At 36.4% G+C, this 25,151-nt stretch overlaps 1 protein-coding gene across 1 annotated transcript in view; it reads left to right on the top strand.

The window, feature by feature from the left end:
* The window catches only part of SEMA3C (semaphorin 3C), a 176,257-nt gene that overhangs the window by 114,103 nt on the left and 37,003 nt on the right, over nucleotides 1-25,151 (top strand). The window contains exons 11-12 of the mRNA XM_019451299.2: nucleotides 1,159-1,303; nucleotides 10,528-10,750. Coding sequence (XP_019306844.2) covers nucleotides 1,159-1,303; nucleotides 10,528-10,750 — 368 coding nt within the window. The remainder of the gene's footprint in view (nucleotides 1-1,158; nucleotides 1,304-10,527; nucleotides 10,751-25,151) is intronic.

The following is a 25,151-nucleotide window of genomic DNA, read 5'->3' as shown; positions in this document are numbered from 1 at the left end:
TGCAGAATGTAATCTGTGCCTTTTATTAGAAAACCAACCAAAAAACAAAAATTTGACGATTTTAGCATTCTTCTTTAGCAGGGCAAGCACAGCATAATTGTAAACTGTAATGGTCCATTCAAGGAAAAATAAAATCACAAAGATATTGATTATATGTCATATTTACATTTGCCCTATAAAATATGTAAAAATATGTCCTACAGGATGAACAGTTTAACTCGTGTTCTAAAAGAGAAAATGGTCTTGAGTTAACTCAGAAATAAGTGAACAAAGTGAAAAGAACCAGATTCTTCAGAAGAAAATGTTTGTTTCAAAAAAATATTTCTACAGTTTTTGTTTTCCCCAACACCAATAGTCTTTTGAAAAATTCATAATTGTCATTTCTGAGCAGCAGTGCTAATGATTAATAACATATCTTGTTTTTTTCAATGGGCATCTAAGTTTTCCCTTAGGCATCTAATTTAAGAGATATATGTAAGTCAGAGAAATGTTTGTTTCAGTCAATCTGCCTTAGTGACAACAGAAATAGTTTTTAGTAAGGATCCAAACACATTCTCTGAGATTATGTTGGCGTTAATGTAATGAACTTTTTTTAGACTTTACTGTTTTTGTTTTTCTTTTTTTTTGTCATTAACAAGGAAAATACATAAATTATGACAACTTAGACTCTCTGACTACTCTTTAGGATAAATGTGAGAACATTCTCACGTTAAAATAATCTTAAGACAAAGAAATACAGTTTTCTCTTAATGAGATTTATTTCTTTCAGTTAAATTATGATAGATTTTATTGACAGTGACTTAGAATTCAAATTCATATTTTTGAATAAATCATGAATTTATTTTTTGTTGTTAAGATAAACTAGTTAGAAACTCTTTGACTTGTCCTATATTTTGGAAACATTGAGAACTCTTCTATAACTTATTATTGTCTACTGCCTCCATGAAATGGATTAAATGTTTTAATGCTTTATGTACCAATGGCTTATTTCAAAATAGGAGAGAAGATCTTTTAGCTTTACAGTGTGTACTGTAATGTTCAACTTTTCCATGATGAATTATCAACTCGTCATCACAAACCTTGCCATCTGTTTTTTTAAATTGTATTTAGAAGTTAAAAAAAATAAGAAAATGGATCTCTTTCTGTTTCTTTTTTTAGCTCAGTTTTTAAAGGATCAGCAGTGTGTGTGTATCATTTATCTGATATACAGACTGTGTTTAATGGGCCTTTTGCCCATAAAGAAGGGCCCAATCATCAGCTGATCTCCTATCAGGGTAGAATTCCGTATCCTCGCCCTGGAACTGTAAGTATCTAGGAAAATTTCTTTGTTATTTTGCTTTTTAAAAAACATATATATATAACTTACCATGATATGATATCATGTTGATGTTTATTAAATATAATCGAAGGGAGCCTGGGTGGCTCAGTCAGTTGAGCGTCTGACTTCAGCTCAGGTCATGATCCCACAGTTCATGGGTTCAAGCACTGCATTGGGCTCTGTGCTGACAGCTCAGAGCCTGGAGCCTGCTTCAGATTCTTTGTCTCCTCTCTCTCTGCCCCTCTCCAGCTCATGCTCTGTCTCTGTCTCTCAAAAATAAATACACATTAAAAAAAAAAAAATATATATATATATATGTATATATACACATACATATATATATTGCATTGATATACATATATATGCAATATATATATATATATATATATATATATATATATATATATATTTACTGACTTACTGATTCACTTATTGTAATTTTTCAGGTTATGGGTTCTCAGATTTGGTATTTTACAAATATGGTATAGTATAGCACTCTCCACAAATTTTTCTAAGTGCTATTGCTAATAAAATCTCTTTTAGATTTGAAGGCAACTGGATATGTTAGACATGGCAGAGATATTTTCCTAATTTTATTGTCATAAAGCCATAGTTTGGAAATTATTAACATTTTGGCGGCATCCTGAAAGAATTTTAATGCTTTTCACACAGCCCTTCCTAATGTTAAGGAATGTTACCTATCTTAATAAAGGAATAACCATATGAGAATTAAGTTACAGATAAATCATACGTAGATCTTTCCATTGTAAGGGATATATTTAAAAATTATGTTGTATATTTCTCAAAGAAAGAAATAGTATGTATAAATAAACACGATGAAAGTGATATTCTAGTTCAGTAAAATATTTGTAAACTCTACAGTTTTGAGGTATACAGGTATATCCATGTTTTGTAATACCAGAAGTATTAAGGAGTACGTTGAAAACTAACCTTTCCAGCTACAGACAGTGCACTGACCAATTGGAATTGAACTTTTTCCAGCACTACAGCGATCACAGTCCTACTATTTATTTTTCGTTTGGCGCATTATAATGCTTTATTGAATTCTAGAATATTGATTAGTTTTTGTTTCTATAAAATGTCACATGGTACACTGAGAGGAAACAAGAGGAATATGATTTTCAATGGACTTTCATAGGGAATATAATTTTCTTATATTTTCAGTTTCATAATATGGTTATAATTATAAAATAGGGTGGATGTGAGTAGAGAAGAATGATTTTATGGAAAATAATCAAAAGATGGTTGTTAGAATATTATTTTCTTAAAATGTTTCTTTTTCCTTTTTCCTTAGTTATGAAGTTCCCTCTGCCAATATGCTTTTAGATATTCATCCCACATAACTATTTGTTAATTGATAATTTATTTTTTGTGTTATTCTTAGAGTTTATTTGCAATGTATTATTCAGGCCTTTATTTTTCCATCATCTTAAATGTGTGGTTTATAGGAATAATTAACTTTTATTTATTTATTTTTTTTTAATTTTTTTTTAACGTTTTATTTATTTTTGAGACAGAGAGAGACAGAGCATGAACGGGGGAGGGGCAGAGAGAGAGGGAGACACAGAATCGGAAGCAGGCTCCAGGCTCTGAGCCATCAGCCCAGAGCCCGACGCGGGGCTCGAACTCACGGACCGCGAGATCGTGACCTGAGCTGAAGTCGGCCGCTTAACCGACTGAGCCACCGAGGTGCCCCAGGAATAATTAACTTTTAATTAAAAGATTATCATCATTGCTCCTTACCTGTGAAACAATTAAATTTTGAAGAGCCACACTTAATCATGGCTGGGGATGAAGTCCTATTATACAATTCACAATCTATCCCCTTTTAAATGATCTCTCTTTGATGCCCATAGCTCAACAGAAAGTGGAAAAAGTACTTAATGATTTTGTATAACACAAGGAAAATATCAACAGATGTATCAATCTCAGGGTATCTCAACTTGAGGTGGGTTGGGTAAGGAGCAGAGATTATACAACAGAAGGGGGAGCTGAACCACTTTCAAATTCCATTATAACTCATGGCTCTCATTATTTCATTCAGTGCCCTTCATTCATTTCCAGGGGACTCACTGATAACCTATTCAGAGATAAATGTTAGTTTTGAGGATTACTTGCTATTTGAAGTTGACCAAGTCGTTCCTTCATCTTAATACAGAAAATTAACGGGAGGTTGTGATAGAATATGCTTCCATTAATTATTCTTTTTTGCAACACACATGTGGGATTAGTCAAGGAACGGGTGGTTTGTGAACTCAAAAACTTCTACTTTCCTCCAAGTATATCCTTAAGAGACATTTCTCAGATAAACCAATAAGATTGATAAAAGAGAGCCATGCTAATTGAATCAGGTCTGAGGCCCCAGAGCCTCAGTGAGTTTGGGTCGGAGCTACTCTATATCCAGTTTACAGAACATATTGCGTACACCTTGCCTTGTCTCAAGTAGGGATTCCCAGTAGTAACTTGAGATTAGCATGGTGAGAGTAGTTACAGTATGGAAATTGATGACTATTACAAGTGAGGGTTTTGTTTTGCTTTTCCTAAAGAAAAGCCACCTCTGTTCCCAACCCTTGTCAGACTTCACCGGAATGGCAGCTCAAAAGGACTCTCAGGAATCATAGTGAGAAAACCATTCATGTTGAATAGCGATTATTCTACATAAAATGTGGGAATAGATAAACCCCTTTTATTGAAACAAAGTAAGCCAATGCTAAATTAGAAAATTCTGCTAACAGTCCCACTTTTCACTCTTTCCAAGCTGCTAAGAATAAGCATGTTTTTTCTGTTGTAAAGCAGTGTGGTATAAGCCAGGGCTTAGTAACACACATCTGGAGCTGACTCCGTGAAATAAAGGGAGTAGTCGGTACTTGAGACATATTTCTATAATGTGGTTTCTTACATCTGGTGTTGAGACCGGAGCAGCTCCCTTAAATAAAAAAATTGTCAGATGAGTGATCCTTAGGGAGTAAAAGAGGCAGGGTGGAGGAAGACCTCTGGAACTCCTTCTGGAAAAGCAAACCTCCCAGATTTAGTCCCTCCACCCTTCACTGAACAACACACCATGAAGTCTCAGCTGTGTGACTCAGAGTGGCCAGTGTCTGTCTCTTCCCTGGGCTTCCAGGGTTTAATATCCCACTGATGTAGCCGGAAGACCTACAGCCAAGTGACCCAAAGCATTCCCTCTTCTCTCGGGTTAAAAATGTTGCTTCTGAAGACCTCCCAATGAAGAATCAACTGTCATTGCTGTATTTTATTTTCCTACACAGTAGTTCAGTTGCCAGGTCAACCTCATAAATACATGACTGAATTCTTAAAGAAATGACAGGGGCAGACATTGTATACCCTCATTCTAATGTTCCTTGTAGGTGATTCTTTTAAAGCAGGGTGGATAGCTATGTTAGCAAACTGCCCCAACTAGCAAGCACAAGTCAGTGGGAAGAATCCTGCCAATTGTGTCATAATGTTTTTCCATAAGTGATTCAAGTTTGTGGAAGAAACAAGACACCTTTGGTATGTTGCAAAGGGCAGCCAAAGACTGCAGATTCTCTCTGTGGCTGAGCTAACATATTACATTATTCTATTGCAACGTGTATAAAGCTTCTGTAGAAAATTGTTTTTGCTTATGCTATCGTGTTAAGCAGAACCTAATAAAAGTGTTCTGTTTTAATATCTGTTTATAAGTGGACCAGAACCATCTGCTTTAATCATTGTGCTTTACAGGTCTGGTACCTGGTGCAGCAAAAGAACACAGAAACTTCATGACCCACCTAGTTAGTGTTGGCAAGAAAAAAGAACTTTATTGCTGGCACTTGTGTTGATTCCATGCATCTTTTCATGGTTCTTACATTAGAAATATTTCTGTTCTTCAAGGATGTTTAAAACACTGTGAAGAAAGTTTACAATAAAATATATAAGGCATATAGACATGAAAAATTCATTATATGTTGTTTCATATCATTATTCAAGACACATGAATAAAATAGACAATAAATATTATTGAAGTCCAGAGGACAGAAAGACTGCCATGGGATAGCCTTCTCTAGAGAAGGCATATAAACAATAAGAGACTGAACTGGCCCTGAAGGCAGTTGGATTTGGATAATTTAGGTTAGGAAGGAAGGATGTTTCAGCTTACATTATAAGGCAAAGATAGAAATTAATAAGTCCTTCTAGAAGCTCTGTATGAGCTAATAGGACAGGAGCAGAGCAGTCTTGTCAGCAATCGAGGATAAATGCAAATAGGATGAGGACCAACTGGTGCATAAAAGTACAAGTCTTCAACTATGTAATTCTTTAGGCTTCAAATAAAGGGTCTAGACTACCAAGGGTTTCAGCAAGGGGATCACTTTCTCTCAGAATACAAGTTTCAGAGATCAATGCCAGAAACTAACCCAGATTCTGGAATGCCAAATGTCCATGTATTTATCCATATATCACTCATCTTTCAAGTGTTAGGTCAAGTTCCTCTTGACCATGTCAGTCTCTCCTTCTCTGACTAGTTTTGCCTTTATTTTCCAGTCTTTAATCTCAACTCCTACCGCCTTCTTCTACTTTGTGCTCTATGACCCAGCAGTGCCTCAGGAATTACAGTTCCTTAAATATTCCAACATTTTTATCCTATCTTTAAACCTTTCACCAACCCTGAAACCCTTAAGTTCTCTACTATTCTGAATTCATTTAAAATATATTTGCTCTTAAACATATATGACAACTGATCACAAACCAACATTTGTTATTTATTTTGTCTTAAATTATTATTATATGACTTAATTGTTATTTTGCTTTGAATATACCCATCTTCCTTACTAGAATACTTCTTTCTAGAAGATAATGGTAGCTTCTTATTCTTATGTCTCCTACTGGGCACATCGAAATGCTTTTTGACTAAAAGGTGAATAAAATTAGTCGGTTAAGTGTTGGACTCTTGATTTTGGCTCAGGTCATGATCTCCCAGTTCATGAGATTGAGCCCCGTGTCGGGCTCCATGCTTATAGTGCAGAACCTGCTTGGGATTCCCTCTCTCCCTCTCCGTTTATGCCCCTCCCCCCCCAATTAAAAATTTAAAGAATGTGTTCAAAGAATGGAGATATTCTATTCAATATATTAATATTGAAAACTAGGATCATGGGTGTGCTTTGTGAGGAGCATCAGAGGATGGAAGACATCAAGAATACCTAAAAATAGGAAACAAATTAGGTGAGGATGACAATTGCTGATACGTCCTTAACATGGCATTGTTATTGTTCCCAGCATTTCACCCAGCACTTTAGTAATCAAAATACTTAAAATGTCTTTACTCAAAAAAGGAGTGCCTGTCACTGCTTGATAAACAGAATGCTAGAACTGGAGAAAAACAACTTGAGGTTTAACCCAAACTACTTAATGAAAATTTGCAGAGCTAAATCAGCTTTCTAAAGAGGGGGACACCAGCCTCATTTGTGGACAGAGGCTTTGTTTTATGGTAGTACATGGATGTTATATTTATCTTGAGATTTTAGTACATATGCTTTCTCATATCACAAAGCAAGGGATAAGTTAGTTGCATCTTATTTGTATTTGGTAATGTTACACTGAGCAAACTTGCAAGTCCAGATACAGAACCTGCAAAGGGTCATCCATTTTTGTTCTTGTCACCATTGTTCTCACTCACCCTGTGTCTTATCTGTAAAGTTTGTGCCACGAATCAATGAAAAAAAATAATTATTGTCAAAAAGAATTCTTTGGTAATTTCGAAAATAAAAGCCTACCAGGAAACACTTGTTTCTAAGCAAGAAGTTCATTGTGACTATAAAACAAAAGTCCCAGATAGGGGACATTTGAATGAATATAAAATAACTGATTAGAGTTGTGAGTTGATTTATTTGGGTTACTACAGTTTTGAGCACCTGAAACATAATTTTAACCGAATTTCAATTAAATAAGGCCAAGAAACCAGACACTTATAATTTAATCACCTTATCACACATGAAAATTGTTAACTGGAAATTATATAAATTGCTCAGTAATATATGCTAACTTTGGATCTTTCTGGAACCTACAAATGAGAATGTTTGCAAATATTTAAAGAGACATCTCAGCTTAGCAAACCATAATTAGTGGTGTTTTATGAGGAACTGGAACTATTTGAATTGCCTGTGCATTTGGTCTTTCCATTTTTTCATTCAGTGAGCAATGTATTTCCCTTTTTCCACTTTGTGTGTGGAATGAGGGTAGAAAACACCCATAATTCTACACTTTTCAGAAGTATGGAACATATGCATCAGTTTAGAATACCCTCAAATGAAATTCTTTGTCCTCATTTGGTCTTTTTTGTGGGCAATTTATAAACATGTATATTTAAATATAATGCTTTTTCCTAAAAGGAAAGCACATGAGCCCCAGATGAAAGTCTACTTAATGGGATTATGAACGGGGAGGCTTAGTTTTATTATTTGTCTCATTATCTCTCCTTACTGAAGTCAATTAATTGCTCCTTGTGCCTTTCTATAAAAAAAGAGCTATATTTACTGGTCCTGTAAAAAGTTCTAGTAACGTTAACTGATCAAAGTGAGTCAAAAAATTGCATTCAGTATGATAGAGTCTAAATGAGTGAGGCAACATTATAATTTGCTGAGAGTTATTTGCAAATGTGAGTCTGCCCAAGGATGCTGGTCCAGAGGCACTAACATTGTGGGAAAGTTGTTGCAAGGGTTTAACCTAGAGATCACCATGTTTTGGGGGACCCCTAAAGTTATTTTTTCTCTTTTTATATTGAATTAACATTAAAATTTTGGCAGATTTCACATAAAATTCCACATTTCTATCTTCTGTTGAAATCTGGCCACACCAGGATGTATTCCTGCATAGGAGCAATCAGCTAGAAATGAGTGTTCATTGCCACTCTTGAAAAGGTATAACTTGGGGCACCTGGGTGGCTCAGTCAGTTAAGCCTCTGACTTCAGCTCAGGTCATGATCTCACAGTCTGTGAGTTCGAGCCCCGTGTCGAGCTCTGTGCTGACAGCTCAGAGCCTGGAACCCATTTCAGATTCTGTGTCTCCCCCTCTCTGTGCCCCTCCCCTGCTCATGCTCTGTTTCTCTCTGTCCCAAAAATAAATAAAAACATTAAATAAAAAAAATTTAAAAAAAAGAAAAGGTATAACTTTCCAGTATGTTACTGACCCATTCCATCCTACTGTTTGCCATAGATTTGCTATTGATCAGAAAGTTTGCTTTGTTGATTTCTTTTTACCTTGTACCTCTCTAAAGGGGATAAATGAAAACTAGAAAAGAAATGGTCTTTTTCAAGAAAATATGACTAAATATTTTTTTGTTTCTAAAAGTAGAAATATTGACAGGTATTTATTTAATAGGGTTACACAAATAATGTTTGTATGTGTTAAAGATTATACCAACAGCTTTGCTTGTATAACTTAACACTTGGATCCTATTAGTGGATAAGTTTGAGTTCCAAGCTTCAGAAGCTCCCAGCCTGCCCCTGAGCTTGGCCTCAGATACCCTATAAATGGAATCTTCTCCCCAGAAGCCCTTGTCATGCGCTCTTTCCAGAACTGCTAAAGCTGTCCAGCAGTCCCTTTTCAGTTATTATTGCTGTCTAGCTGCCTCTTTGACCTTGATGCTCTGAATCTTTCCTCTCCTGGCCAGAACTGAAGCTCTTGTTTCATACAGCCCCTGCACCAAAATTGAATGCCAGATGTAATAGAGTAATTCTCTCAATAAACTGCTCTTTGTTGAATATCTACTCTTTATCAGCTGTGTTGTAGCTCTGAGAGTGAAACGATGAACAAAATATACCCAGTTCAGGTCAATACATACCTTACATTCCAGAGGGAGAAACAAACAATAGACATACAAACAACAAATATATAATATACAGTTAGGTAAGTAGAGCTGTGAAGAAAAATAAAGCTGGTTAAGGAGATAGAAAGTAGAGATGGAGATGGGGAACTATTTTTATATGTGTTACCTTTAAAGAAGTAACTTTTGAACTGAGAACTGAATGAGGTTCAGAATGGAGTTATAGGGAGAAGAGCGTTCCAAATGGGTATAGCCAGTGTCAAAGTTCTGGAGCGGGAGCGTGCTTGAGACTGAAGAAGAGCAAGAGGTACTTTGGGAATGGTAGATGAAAGCCAGACATATAGGAGCTTAGAGACCATGCTAAGGGATGGGAATTTTATTCAAAGATTAATGGAAGTCGTAGCAATCTTTTCTAGAAGGGAATTATCAGTTCTCATTTTCCACATCCAATCCAAGTTCTGACTTCAGAGATCCCTCTTTGGGGAGGAAAGAACCATATGGAATAAAACTCTTGTATTGAATTCAATTCTGATTGAATCTGATAATGATAACCTGTTTTAGCCAGTGATAGTACTAGATTATATCCACAAGTGTGCCCCCCCACCCCTAACAACACTGTCACTGGCAAGAATAGGAATAGAAAAGTGACAGATGGGAAGCGTAAAAAGTTATATATAAAATGGCATCAACTGCTCTCCAAAAACAAACGGAGTAGGATAAGTGGACTTAGCCTTGTTCAGGTGGTCAAATTGTACACTTTTTTAATTCATTTGCTATAGATAGTTGTATATATAGCCATGTTGTTTTCTCCTCAATGAGTAGCAAATATGATGGTTCATCTTACGGTTTTTTGACTTTACAATGATGCAGAAACAATACAAGTTCAGCAGAAGCTGTAATTTGAATACTTAATTTTGATCTTTTCCCAGGCTAGTGATTTCTCCTCTCTGGATGCTGGGTAGGGCAGCGAGCGGCAACCCCCAGTCTTGTGATCACAAAGGTCAACAACCCATACACTTACAGCCATTCTGTGTTTCACTCTTAGCTCAGTCAAAAAATTACATGAGCTATTCAACACTTTAGTATAAACAAGCTTTGTGTTACTTGATTGTCTCTAATTGCAGGGTAATATATGTGTTCTGAGCACGTTTAAGGTGAGCTCAGCTAAGCTATGATGTTTGGCAGGTTAAGTGTATCAAATACATTTTTAAATTACAGTATTTTCAATTTATGATGGGTTTGTCAGAATTTAAACCCATAATTGTAAGTCAAAGAGGATCTGTGCTTACAACAACTTGAGCTTCTAAATATTTTGAAAAGTGGAGGTCTTTTGGTTATTACTAAAAGGAAGTAACTATTTACTAATTTGGTTCTTTTTAAAATATTTTATTAGTGCCCAGGAGGAGCATTTACGCCCAATATGCGGACCACTAAGGAGTTCCCAGATGACGTTGTCACTTTTATTCGGAACCATCCTCTCATGTACAATTCTATCTACCCAATCCACAGAAGACCTCTGATTGTTCGTATAGGTACTGACTATAAGTACACAAAGATAGCTGTGGATCGAGTGAATGCTGCTGATGGTAGATACCACGTCCTGTTTCTCGGAACAGGTAAGTATTTGAGCTCAAACTATACTTTAATGTGTAGTCAAAGAGCATAATAGGTCAGGACCATAATATTGGAATCAGAGAGACTCCAATGGTATTTCTGTCTGATTCTCACTGAGGTATTTAATGTCTCAATGCCTGTTACCACATCTGTAAAATGGAGTTAATAAAACAAATTACTGTATAGGCTTATTATGAGTAACTAGTGGAATAATATATGTAAAGCACCTAGAAGAGTCCCTGGCACATATTATAGTGAAATATAATAATTATGAGCTGAATGAAAGTATGGGAAGACTTTTAAGCATGGGTTAGTGTTTCTCTCAACTGAACCAAATTCTGCAACTTTAAAAAAAATTTTTTTTAATTTATTTATTTCGAGAGAGAGAGAGAGCACAACTGGAGGAGGAGAAGAGAGAGAGAGAGAGAGTGAGAGAGAGAGAGAGAGAGAGAGAGAGAGAGAGAGAGAGAGTCCCAAGCAGGCTCCACACTACCAGTGCAGAGCCCATTGGGGGACTCGAACCCATGAACTGCAAGATCACAACCTGGGCAAGTCAGATGCTTAACTAGCAGAGCCACCCAGGCACCCCTGCAACTTTTTAATAAATACACAGAGTCATTTTCCAGTGATAATGATAATGGTAGATGGTTCTAGATAACATTTAAAAGTGAATTTAATAACAAATTCAAATAACAAATTTGTTCAAATAACAAATAGTTTTTTTAAATGGTAGTATTTTAATATGTATTTTAATGGTAGTATTTTAATACATTCACAATTGTAGTTTGCCAATTTACTTTAATAGACTAGTTGAGTGAAAAATACTCTTGTTTGTAGACCTACACGAATGTGGAATGGCTGACCTTGTAGCAGGAGTTCTCAAAATGTGGTCCGCAGACCAACAAAATCAGTATAACCCAAGAACTTGTTAGAAATACAGTTTCAGGCTCTAGTCCAAGAACTCTAGGGATAAGACCCAGCGTCTGTGTTTTAACAAGCCCTCCAGGTAACTTGATATACACTAAAGTTTGAGAACCACTACTCTAGAGAAAAAAACTAGTTTGACAGGCAGTAATTAACATCTTTCAAACATTCCTGACTACCTTGCAGGAAGTGATGAAATCTCTTTACCTATATCAGAGCTACTTCATGAAATTAGGTAATTTCTCTACTAGTTTCAGAAATAGATCTAAAATGTGTCTGTAAACCTGATTTATAAGATGTGCTGTGGTGCAGGGGTGCCTGGGTAGCTCAGTCTGTTAAGTACACAACTGCTGATTTTAGCTCAGGTCATGACTCACGGTTTGTCAATTTAAGCCCTGTGTCAGACTCTGTGCTGACAGCATGGAGTCTGCTTGGGATTCTCTGTCTCTCCCTTTCTCTCTGCCCCTCCTCTGCTCTCTTTCTCTCTCTTTCTCAAAAATAAATAACTAAACATTTTTTTTTTAAAAACAGATATGCAGTTGTGCAATATGTATTCTGAGCTTTCAGGCTTCATTCAGTTTAAGATGTGGATATTTTTTCCTAGCTAAATAATACTTTCAAAGTGTGCCTTTCTTATGAAGTTCTTACTTTGTTCTTACACTTAAAACCCAGATCTGAATCTTTTAGTCTCATGTAATTTCAGTTTGTATTGGTCTGAGGGCAAGAATCTGCTGACATGTACTATTTGGCATCCTGCTTCACACCTGGACATATCTGTGTTTTTACTGATCCTCGCTTTGCTTGCCCTGAGAAATAATCCTTCCTTCCCAGATGAATCATTCTTCAGTGTTCTCAATTTTATCCTTTCCTGCTATCTCCAGGACCTTTCTTTATCACTTATTTTCTTATTCGCTTTATTTGTTCATTTCATTCTCTACTATATCTTTGGCTTGGAAACCTTACACCAGGATACAAAACTAGACAACACCTCCACCTGTTGCCATCCCTGCTGTTCTGCCAATTGTGTCAAGGTGTTCAGTGTCCTCATAAGAAAATCCAATGACCTTAAACCAATGAAGTGCTTCCCTTTTCTCTTCGCGTCACGTGGTATTGCAGAATCTCTCTTTACCTGCTGCTTCGGCCACAAGTAATATACCTCCCTTCTTTCCCTGGCAGTTCTGTTTCCTTCATTAGCCTAGCTTCCTCCGGCTGGTGAGCATAGGTATTCCCGAAGGCTCTGTCCACAGTCCTCTTCTTTTTACATATTCTTTGGCCATCTCATTTATTCATGTGCTTTTAATTTTCCATTATGTACAAACAAATCCCAAATGTATATCTCTAGTCATTGCCATTTCCAGAGCTCAATATTTGCATTTACATCTTTTTAAAAAATTTTTTTAATGTTTTATTTATTTTTGAGACAGAGAGAGACAGAGCATTAATGGGGGAGGGTCAGAGAGAGAGGAAGACACAGAATCTGAAGCAGGCTCCAGGCTCTGAGCTGTCAGCACAGAGCCCGACGTGGGGCTCGAACTCACAGACCGTGAGATCATGACCTGAGCCGAAGTCGGACACTTAACCGACTGAGCCACCCAGGCACCCCATCTTATTTTTTTTTTTTTTGTATTTTATTTTATTATTTTTTTTAATTTTTTTTAAAGTATTTAATTCCAGTTAGTTAACATGCAGTGTTAAAGTTTCAGGTGTACAATATAGGGATTCAGCACCTCCATTCATCACCCTGTGCTCATCACAGCAAGTACACTCATTAAGCCCCATCACCTATTTCACCCATCCCCTCGCTCACCTCCCCTCTGGTAACCATAAGATTGTTTTCTATAATTAAAATTCTGTTTCTTGCTTTGACTCTGTCTCTAGTTTTCTTTGCTTTTTTTGTTTTGTTTCTTAAAGTCCACATATGAGTGAAGTCATATGGTATTCATCTTTCTCGGTCTGACTTATTTTGTTTAGCATTATACTCTCTAGCTCCACATTGTTGCAAATAGCAAAGTGTCATTCTTTTTTATAGCTGAGTAATATTCCATCGTGTGTGTGTGTGTGTGTGTGTGTGTGTGTGTGTGTGTGTGTGTGTATGCAAATACATTCATCACTTGATAGACACTTGGGCTGCTTCCATATCTTGGCTATTGCAAATAATGCTGCTATAAACATAGGGGTGCATGTATCCTTTTGAATTAGTATTTTTGTATTCTTTAGGTAAATATCCTGTAGTGCAGTTGCTGGTTCATAGGGTAGTTCTATTTTCAAATTTTTGAGGAAACTCCACACCGTTTTCTGCCAGTTTACATTCTCACCAATAGTGCATCACATGTTCCTTTATTTCCACATCCCCACCAACACCTGTGTTGTTGATTTACATCTTACTTTTAGAGAACACAGATTGTATAACTCCTTAACATTTCAAACATCATGCTTCAAACTCAACTTACCCACTTCTAAGACTCTCAAACTCTCAGACTCTTAATCAAGTCTCCCATATTTGTATTCTTACCACACATTCCTTTCAAGGTTCTGTTTGTCCTTGATATGTAATCTCTCTAGGCATATCACAGTGGTAAGCTCAATAAATATTTGTCAAGATGAATTGAATATCATGACTAAATACATTGCTACTCATATAATGAAGTGAATTCATAACTATTTGCAAAAGTTATTCTTCATTTGCATATAAGCTGTGTTCTCCAAAGATGTAACCTCCATGTGGAGGACTTTGAAGAGTTGCTTTTAGCCTTGGCTCAATCATCTAACATGGAGTTTGCATTTAAAAAAAAAATTCCTTGAGTGAAGTGGTAAATTTTAGAGTCCTTCTTCTCCCTAATATCTTATATCACTCATAAAAAATGTTTTCTTTTTTTTTTCTTTTGGAACTTGTGTTAAAAGTGGACTCTGATGTCACAGTTGGGTTGTTTTCTCATGAAAGTCTGCATAAAATATGTAGATTTAATGGATGGAATTTTCAAGTCTTTATAAACTGTGTAGCAGTTTATTCAGATAGAAGGCAGTAAAAAACATACTTTTGCACAAATTCTTTGGCTTTCCTTACTACATAAGTATCTGGCACTTTTACATAGACTTTTTATGTTGGTATTTAAACATTTGTGTCATTTTGAAAAACAGTGTTTAGGGATATGATTTTAATTGTACTGAGACGCTTCCCTAATGATTCCTTACAAAGCCACATGAGTCTCTGAAAGACTCTCCTCCAACAGGAGAGTACATGCTATGATAGTACCTCTGCCGACAGCATCTTTCTGAAGAGATGATAACTCACTTAACCATTGGATCTTGTCCCCATGGTCCAATCAATCTGCACTGTAATTTAGAAGCAGTGATTCCAATTTACCTGAAACTCTAACAGCCAGTATATTGGTATAGAAATATTTGTTGCCCAGGTAGTTTTTGGATCGCTGGCAAAACTTCTTCAAAAGAGTCCTCAGTGCTTGTGTGCTACTAAAAGTGAACAGAATAACCTTTTCTGAAATGGAACTTGGGAGAATTACAGGTCACTGCTCCCAAGGATTTCTTACCTTGTGTATCTAAATATCTTAGGAAGGAGATAAGATGTCATGGTGTTGCCAACTCCCTAATTACCGGAGAGCTTTTCAGCAGTTATAAGTAAATAATAATATTGCAAATACTGCCAGAGGCAAGCTTCTCTCGTGGCTTCCTTTTCTCTTTACCGTTATGGAAAATTCAGAGGAATTCAATGAAGACATTAGCTGTCAAAGAAGATGCCATTAAAAAAAAAAAAAAAAAAAAAAAAAAAAAAAAACTTAAAACTTACATGACAGTTAACTGGAATGAAAATAGGATATTATGTAACTGTATTCACTTTGAATATTGTGAATGATTTTGTAACTCCCAGAATCTCCATGGTAGTTATGTGGGTCCAATGCCTGGTAAGAGTTACAATTAGCCCCTTATAGTGTACTATACTGGCTGAGTTTGAGAGGCTGATAATCTTACTCTCCACTCGCCTGGAACTACTTCATTATATTTTGTGTATTGTCAGATTCAAAGACAGACAGACAGATAGATAAAATAATAACTGAAAGAAAGAGAGGGAGGGAGGCAAAAAGAGAAGGAAGGAAGGAAGGAAGGAAGGAAGGAAGGAAGGAAGGGGAGGGGAGGAGGGAAAGAGGGAGGGAGGAAGGAAGGGAGGGAGGGAGGGGAGGAGGGAGGGAGGGACAGAGGGAGGAAGGAAGGGAGGGAGGAAGGAAGGGAGGGAGGAAGGGAGGGGAGGAGGGAGAGAGGGAGGGAGGAAGGGAGGGAGGGAGGAAGGGAGGGAGGGAGGGGAAGGGAGAAAGAAAGAAAGAAAGAAAGAAAGAAAGAAAGAAAGAAAGAAAGAAAGAAAGAATGAATTTGAGCTTTGTCTACTCATATTTTATTTCTTACAGTTTGCATTGTCAATGTCTAGTCTAGGGTTCAGCAAACTACAACCTAGACCAAATCTGACCCACTGCATGTATGGTGCATAAGCTAAGAATGTCGTTTTACATTTTTAAATGTTTGAAACAAAATAAGAAGAATATTTCATGAGCACTGAAAATGACAAAATTTGTAGATTACCACGTACATGAATAAAGTTTTATTAGAATACGGCCACAGTTATTCCTTTACATTTTGTCTGTGGCTGCTTTTGTGCTACAATGGCAGAGTTGAGTAGTTGCCACAGAGACTGTTTAGCTCACAGAACCTAAAATATTTGTTATTTGGCCTTTTAGAGAACAAGTTTGCTGACCTTGTTTTGTCTGATAGTTGGATAATTTTAGAAAAATTAAGACTTCTTAAAGGAGCTATTTTCTAATATGTAGATATAATACAGGAATTCATAATGTTGCCCAAAATAAATATTTCTCCTTTTATCTTGAGTAAAAAATATTCTGCTGTTCTATTAAAACTTAAACTAGAAACTAAGTTTCCTTTTGTTCCCATTCATTCCTGCTGCTACTCCTCTAAAAAAGATCTCATGTTGAAAAAAATGTATCTTAAAATCACGTTTTGTTTTATTTGGTGGTATTTGTTGGTGTTTTGTAGCATCTTTGTTTTGTTGTGGTTTGTTGTTTTGTTTTGTTTTGTTTTGTGCTGTGTATTAGTTCTTAGAATTAGTGATGTGGGTATTTTTATGATCTTTACCCGCTCCCCCCCACCCCCCCACCTTTTTCTTAATCTTTAAGAAAGGCTGTAAAACAGCCGGCAAGGGCTCTTATAGGATTAACATTTCTATTTTAACTTTGCCACCTACTGCTTACATCCAGGCCATTTGTTCAAAGCTGACTATATTGCACAAGTGAAGACATTTTTGCCTGTTTTCTTTTTGGAGTTATGAAAATATCTAAATGTCTGGGTCAAGTTCAGATACATTCGATCAAATTTATATTTTTAGCACTATATATGAATCAGAATGACATGTGATTTCTGATGAAAGCACGATAGTTTCTTGTGAATGGATGTTAGTAGTTTAGGATGATTTAATGCCATTATGATTTTTAAACGTAAGGTCGATACATGTGGTGTTCTGCCAAAATTCTTATATACTGTGTACTGTTTCATGCTTCTTATTAGCTTCCGTTTCACTGGATGAGTACTAAGTTGGAATGTTGGCTCCCACAAGTCCTTTGAAAGCGTGGAGTTTTGAAGTGCATGCCACATATGTGACTAAAGTCTTAATACGTTTGCCTTGCAGCATTACAGGATAACTACCTTCATAGGAATGAACCGGTTTTGGCAGTCCTGTCTCTTGGAATGGCACACTTAATGAACCACAGAGCCAGACATTTTGATTTTTAAAGAACTCCCTAAAATACTCCATGTAAAATTTGATAGCTAGAGCTGTGCTTTTGAGCTCAGAAATGACTCCCATCAGTTGGAAGCTGGGCACGAATGTCACTCTGAGGATAATGTCTAGACTTCCCCTTTGCTTAGGAGTGAGGAACAAATCCCTTTATAAGTCACTGGATTTTAATAACATTGTGGTTCACTGCTTTCCAAAGCAGAACCTGGAAACTTCTGAGAATTTACCAAGGATTCTACTGGGATTTTCACAGCAGGAAAAACTAATGGAACACAGTGGAATGATGGCTGAATTGACAGGAGAAGATGATAAATCGCGGTGTGATGATTGCTTGATCATGTAGAAGAGTAGCAAAAAGGGAATATGTAAAGAGAGGGAGGAAGAAAAGGAAGGTAGCCCATACAGTGATTGCTAATCCAGAAATAAATGTTCTCATTTAAATGATGCCTCCAAAAGACAGCTTCTTGAAAACATATATGGCTAATTGCTGAAAAACTTTTATTGCAAATAGCAGAATTTTTTTTTCTTCAAGACACTCTTCAAGATATATTTTTTTAAGACAGCATACAATCTCACATAGTGATTATATAAATCACTTATAGTGTTCTTAACTTGCCTGAATAACCCATTTATTTATTTAGTGTTCCACTTATTATGCAAATAAGTATACTTTTTTCTGAAATCTTTTATTACTATTATAATGATGCTAATTAAATTTATTCATAATACATACCTTTTGTTTAGAATCTCATCCAACCCTTATCACTACTCTGTGAGAAAATGTGAGAATGCAGATGCCATGGGGGGCAAGGATATTTGTCTGATTTATTCCCTGTTGTATCTTCAGTACTTAGAATAGTGCATCACTCAAAGTTGCCCCTCAGTAGATATAAATGAATGAATGAATGAGCTGTACTTATCCTCCATCATGTTTGGATGGAAGCTCAGGTGAGTTAACATCACATAGATATTTGGTATATTGATACAACTAAAGTATAAACTCTTGCTGGCTGATTTCATATCCTGAGCATTTATTCTCTTCAAGTTACTACCTCGTTTACCAACACCATTTTATATTATTTTTGTTTTACTTATGAAGTTCAGGTAATTTAACTTATTCTTTCTCATTTTACAATGAATTTAATATTTCATCCACAAATGTCAAGATGATACTATTCATGAGCTGACATGTAGCATTAGCATCAGCATTGTTTTGTTTGAGCACTTCACTCACTTTTGCCTACCCACATATTGTCACCGAGTCTTACATGTGAATAAGACACATCTTAAAAGGTGACAGAAGACTTAGAACAGACCGGAATTGTGTGTGAATTAACTCAGCTGGAATTTAAACTGTGAATATGAATCACTTCTTGGCCTTTTGGCTAAGATCAAGCGTAAACTGTGAATCTGATATCTTTTTATGTAAGTAACCATATATTTAAGAATGAAGGAGGTTATATTTTTGGGGGGGGGGGAGAGGTTGCAAAAATGGAGTAGGTCTTCACCTTAATTTTTGATGTATCACTAAAATCTTTGCTCATTTCAGTTTTTTTAAGTGGGGCTTATATCTGTCTTCAGTATGTCTTACATACTCACCAAAACACATGTAGATCTCTTTGGCATGCTTCTGTTACTTAATTAAAATGGGTTGTGCATACTCAATTGATATATTTGGAGAATTTCAGAATATCACGCATGGAGACAGTGTCTCTCAGCAGGAAAGATGCTGATGGTTTGCTCTGTAACATTGACTCTTTTACCATTTAGTCACTGATGTTTTCCTAGGTGACTTGAAAACCACTACAGCCAAATCTCATCCCTGTGTGTTGCCTTCATTTAACTCTTTACTCATATATGAATGTAAGTCCATTTTCTAGCCTAAAAACGATCTAAAATCTTTCATCTGTGTGTTAAGAAGAGATAACCACACTACGTTTTTGTTTTTGATGTGCTGCCAAGTTTCTGTGAGGCAGCTTTAGCAGCTTTTGTCCCTGGGAGAAGAATTCACATCCTTATACTCAGCATGGCCAGGCCTTCTCTATGTGATTACCCAAAGGAGGTCTATAGCTAGCTCTTAGTTGTGGGGTGGTTTCTGTAGAAAGTCAGCCTTTAAAGTTGTTGTTGTTGTTGTTGTTTATTGAACAACAAGTTCAAATTTTGTAGAAAATGGAAGGAAGTGTTTCATTTTAGAATATGAAGTATAGTGTAAATTGGAACAAAAAGATGTGAAACTTGATTTTCTGAGGTGAATCTGTGGTATTAAAGTCATATATGTTTTACTTAGTTGTATGCTTATTTTTCTCTTTCACTGATGTGTCAGGTAGACTAATAGCCCCCCAAAGGTTACATCGTAGTATCTGGAGTGTGTGCATATGTTACCTTATGTGGCAGAAGAGACTTTGCAGATAGGATTAATGTTTCAGACCTTGAGATGAAGAGATTTTCCTGAATTGTTTGGGTGTACTCCATCTAATCACATGACTTCACAAAAGTAGAGGACCTTTCCTGGCTATCATTAGGGGGGGGAGATATGACAAAGGAAGACTTGTTAGAGAGATGTGATCCTGCTGGCCTTGAAGGGGGAGGAAGGGGGTCCATGTGCCAAGGAATTTGGATGAGCCCTAGAAGCTGAAAATGCAAGAAAGTGGATTATCCTTAGACTATCCAGAGAGGCATGCAATTTTCCTGACACCTTGATGTTAGCCCAGTGAGACCCATGTTAGACTTCTTGTCTAAGGTAATAAATATATTGTTGTTTTAAGATCAGAATTGGTGCTAATTAGTTATAGCAGCAACAGGAAACTACTATAACTTGGTTTTGAATTCTAGCTTTGTTGAAAGACTACAATAAAACTATTTGAGGGGCCCCTGGGTTTCTCAGTCTGTTGAGTGTCCCACTCTTCTTGATTTCAGCTCAGGTCATGATCTCAGGGTTGTGGGATTGAGCCCCACATTGGGCTCCACGCTGAGCATGGAGCCTGCTTATGCTTCTCTCTCTCACCCCCTGCCCCTCTCCCCAATTCACTCTCTCAAATAAATAAATAAATAAATAAAATCTATTTGATGTTTCCCTTAAGAATTCCTGAAATAAAAATAATCAATCTGATGTTTTAAAACTCTGTCCAAGCCTTTGCTGATTAATGCAAAATGATAATATGTTTTGTTCTATAGCTCCTTTTCAACCAGTACAGAACAACATAGTAATACATCACAAGGATATTATTTATTCACTCATTAGAATTTATTGAGTCTATTGCATGCCAAGGCTTATGATATATAAGGAAACATAGCAATAACACTTACCTTGAAGGAGCCCGTGGCCAGTGGAGGAGACAATTCAATCCAATTCAGTAAATATTTTGGGACACCTATTATGTGGCAGGCACTCTCACAGGTGCTTGTTATGTACCAGTGAACCAAAGAGGCTAAGATCTCTGCCCTTGTGGAGCTTACATTCTACTGGAAATAAAATTAACCACAATAAACAAATTATATAACCTGTTTAAAGTTGGTCATTGCTATGAAACACACACACACACACACACACACACACACACACACACACACACCTGGGGAAAGGAGATTCGTGGTCCAAGTTTGTCTCATTGAGAGGTTAGAGTTGAGTAAAGACTTGAAAAAAATAAGAGAATTAGCCAAAGGAACATCTAGGGAAAGAGCACTGTAAACTCTTCATAGACAGTATTGTGTTAAGATCTATAATGTAAGGATCTGTAGAGTTCAGGAAGGAAGTGGCTGCCTGATACAAGCCTGATACATTTGAGAAAGTTTTCTATTGCTGCATATCAAATCATCACAAGATTACTGGCTTAAAACTACACACGTTTGTTATTTCAGTTTTTGTAGATGAATCCTTAGCTGGACTCTCTGCTCAAGGTCTCACAAAGCTGCAAAGTGTAAGCCAGGATGCATCACTTTCTGGAGTTCAAGGTGTCTTCCCAACTCACATGAGGTTTGAAAAAATTAAGTTCTTTAATTTTGATACAGAAATGAGGCCACACTGCCACATGGATCTTTTTATCGGTCATTCAAGTCATGGTTATTTGCTGCTTCAAACTTAACAGAGTTTCTGCCTTCATTTGGCCAAAATGGGGTTCCATATACTGTGGCATAGTCATGGAATTGGCATGCTATCAACTTAGCATTATTCTGTCAGTTAGAAGCAAGTCACGCATTCCACCTGTACTCCGCGGGAGAGGATACACAAAGGCATGACTCCTCAGAGGTCACCTTGGAGTGGTTCAGCCACTGTCTATATACATTTTAGGTAGATCACTTCGGCAATGATGTGGAGCATACATTACAGGCAGAAAAAGAAAGCCAGTTAGGAGACTTTTGTTTAGTATAGGAAAGAAAGGATGAGAGCCTAAATTAAGACAGATGTCAGAAGTTGGAAGTTGAGAGGGATTACTGGGTTCAAGAGATATTTTGGAAGAGGTAAGGACTTTATGATAACAAATTGATTTGGGAAAGGTGGAAGGGTGAACACTGTGTTTAGAATGTTTTGTAGATTTGTAGCTTGGCAATAGGTGGAAAGAAGTCTCACTCACTGTTCAAGGGAATATAGAGTCAGCAAGCAGATTTGGAGAGTAATGAATTCCTTTTTGAATGGCACACATACACTTTCCTATGACCTGGTTATGTATCAGAGACTGAGTTTATCACCTAAAATACATTATCTTAACAGAATCTCATAGTGATCCTATGAGTTAGAATCAGTATCCTCATTTTGCAGTTGTGTAAACTGAAGCTTTGAGAGGTTAAATGGCTTTCTTAGGGTGTGAAGCTATTAGGAGCAGTAATTAAATTCAAAAACATGCTTGCTCCACATTGAGTTAAACATTTGGGGGACCATCCAGATGAATAAGTCAGAGAGTGTTGTTGTAGATACACTTCAGCAGAAAGGGCTGTGCTAGAGATATAGATACGGGAGTCAATAGTGATGTAGGTGTTAGCTGAATCCATGACAATCCTTGAGGCCACCCTAGGAGACGGTGCAGATAAAAATTTAACTCTGGGGTGCTCATTGAAGGGTACGAAAATAAAGAATATTTACCAAAGAAATGGAGAAGGAGCAATTATGAAAGTAACAGAAGAGGAGGAAGTAACATCATGGTCTCCTGGATCAAAGACAGCAACAGGTGGGAAAGAAGCAGTGGTCAAGAGCATCAGATGTGGCACAGCTGTGTCTGAGTGACCTTGTAATATGCTCCTTTCCTCATTACCCTTTTGTCTCCTTTTGTACCAGCAAGATTTGAGAGGGGGATTGCCATTCCAGTGAAAAGAATGAGAGGTGAACAGGAGGAAGTAGGAGGTCAACAAGGGCAAGTAAATGCTAGGTTGAGAGATGACCAAATAAAGAAGGGAAAGCTCTTCTCTGTACCCAAGCACCCAGAAACATAGGTAGATGCTCCGGGCCATGGAGCATCCAATATACACTTTAAACTCTGACAACGAATACCCAACAGCCTATCTTATGATAAAAATGGTGCAGGAAAACAAGTTAATTAGTGACCATAAAATTTATGAATCGCAGATGAGTGATTCTTTCCCCGGATGTTGGAAGGTTAAATAGAAAGAGTTGGCCCCAGTTTTGAATCTTTGCAAATTTAGTTGTTGCATACTGTGTGGGATTAGTTACACCCTACAGAGAATGTACACCTGCATTATTCAAAGTAAGTTTATTTATTTTAAATTAAATTGAAATAATTATTCATTATATAATGCAATGATGATACTAAAATATGATCTGTATGTTTTAGTAGTTTACAACACCCTAAAACATTAATTTTAGTGATTTCTGAGGCCCTATTTGAGCGCTCTTTAGTTGTATCACTAGGAAACTGTAATAATGCATATGTGGATGGATTATCACATAGTCTCATGCTAAATTAACTTTTTTCTAATCCTCACAGAGAAAATTAGCTTCTAGAACCAGAACAAACAAGCATATTATGTTGTAAACTATTACAAAATTTATAAATTTCATTATTTCTTATAGAATTGCTGATTTAATAAAATTGTTGGCATTAAGATTTCTCATTCAACTTTTCTCCAGAAGACTACTTTTTAATTAACTTATCTAAATAAAAAACTCTTGAGTTTTTACACAGCAGTAATGGATATAAGTACGTGTGTGCTTACCTGTGATATTCTAGATCTGTATATGGCAACGTGAAATGGCAAATTAAAATTTCCAGAGATCTTCATCATAATGGCCAATTCTAATTTTGGTTGGGATTTTTCCAAAACCTTGTTAAATATAGACCAGCTTGTTAGAATAAGTATAATAAGTTATCCTTGGATGAATTCTAGACTAAGAATTAGAGAACATAACTTTGACTTCAGAGGACATAGGTTTAAATCCTGCCCTCTATTACTTGTCAGTATTATGACCTTTGCAAATTATGTAACACCTCTAAGCTTTACTTTCTTAGTTATACCTACTTTATGAACTTATTTCGAAGATTGAATGGGATGTTATGTGTAAAACCCTGAATGTACTCCCTAGATGTTAGTAAGTATTCAGCAGGTACATGTATACTTGTACCTACATAATATATATTTATTAAAAATCAATCATATATATCTAAAAATATAAATACATATAAGTATGTATGTACATACATAAATATTCTGAATTCTTATCATGAATCCTGATACTGCTATTCTACTCACTAGGCATAGCAGTGAACAAAATACACAAATGCCTCTTGTTTTATCGAGTAAATATCCTTGTGGGTGGAAACAGGAAATCAGTAATGTCTGTATAATTATTTTCAGTATTACTTAAATTTGTGTACCCTATATTAGAAAAAGAGGAGAGAGAAACTGCAGATGTTGGGTAAATCGGCTGGCAGTGTAGGAGGCATTTATTTCTTTTGTCTGGAAATAATAGATAAAAATAAAACATTGATATATAAGAATAGTAAATAATGTTATGTAACAAAGAGTGGGAATAAAGAAGGAAAATTTCAGACCACAGAGAGTAAAATTGGTTATATTCTCCATAGACTTTACAAGGAAGGTTCACATAGGCTCTCTCCTTTGATCGTGCACAGCCTTGTCAGGTGTGTAAGGTCTGTCCACATTTTACAGAGAAAGTTTATCCCAATTGGAAGTGTAAAACCAGAATGGAAACAGTGAATATAGAGGACACTATTGTAGGTTAGAGGATGTAGGTGTATTTTCTTTTTCAGGAGTGGTGTAGGAACCGCCATTAACTAGGCTGTTAAGAACAATGTTTACCTACTGGTGAGATCTAACTGCGAAAAGAACCATCAGAGAGCATAGTGGCTCAGAGAGACTCAGTGGTCAGCCTGGAGGGAACAGCGCTAATTGGTTGTATCCCTTCCAGTGTAAATGCTATTAGGTGATCTCAGTAGCAGTGTCCTGAATTAGAGTAGCTCAAGTAGGTCTGCTTTTGAATATTTACATTCTACTTTATCATTTTAGTAATAACTGGAACATAATTTCAGTCTGTAGCTTTACTTAACTATAGCTTTTAAATTATTTTTCAATTGCTCAATTTTCACATGCTTATTTTTTAATGAAGTTGATGAATAAAAAAGGAAAAAAGAAAGAACAAGCCATCCTCATTTATATTTCCTATTTGAAACCAAATATATTTTGGCCTTCAGAAG

The sequence above is a fragment of the Panthera pardus genome, unplaced genomic scaffold (assembly GCF_024362965.1).
Source record: "Panthera pardus isolate Hobbes unplaced genomic scaffold, ASM2436296v1 HiC_scaffold_8, whole genome shotgun sequence".
Taxonomy (NCBI): domain Eukaryota; kingdom Metazoa; phylum Chordata; class Mammalia; order Carnivora; family Felidae; genus Panthera; species Panthera pardus.
Note: the sequence above shows the minus strand (reverse complement) of the source record. Positions and strands in the feature narration are given on the sequence as shown.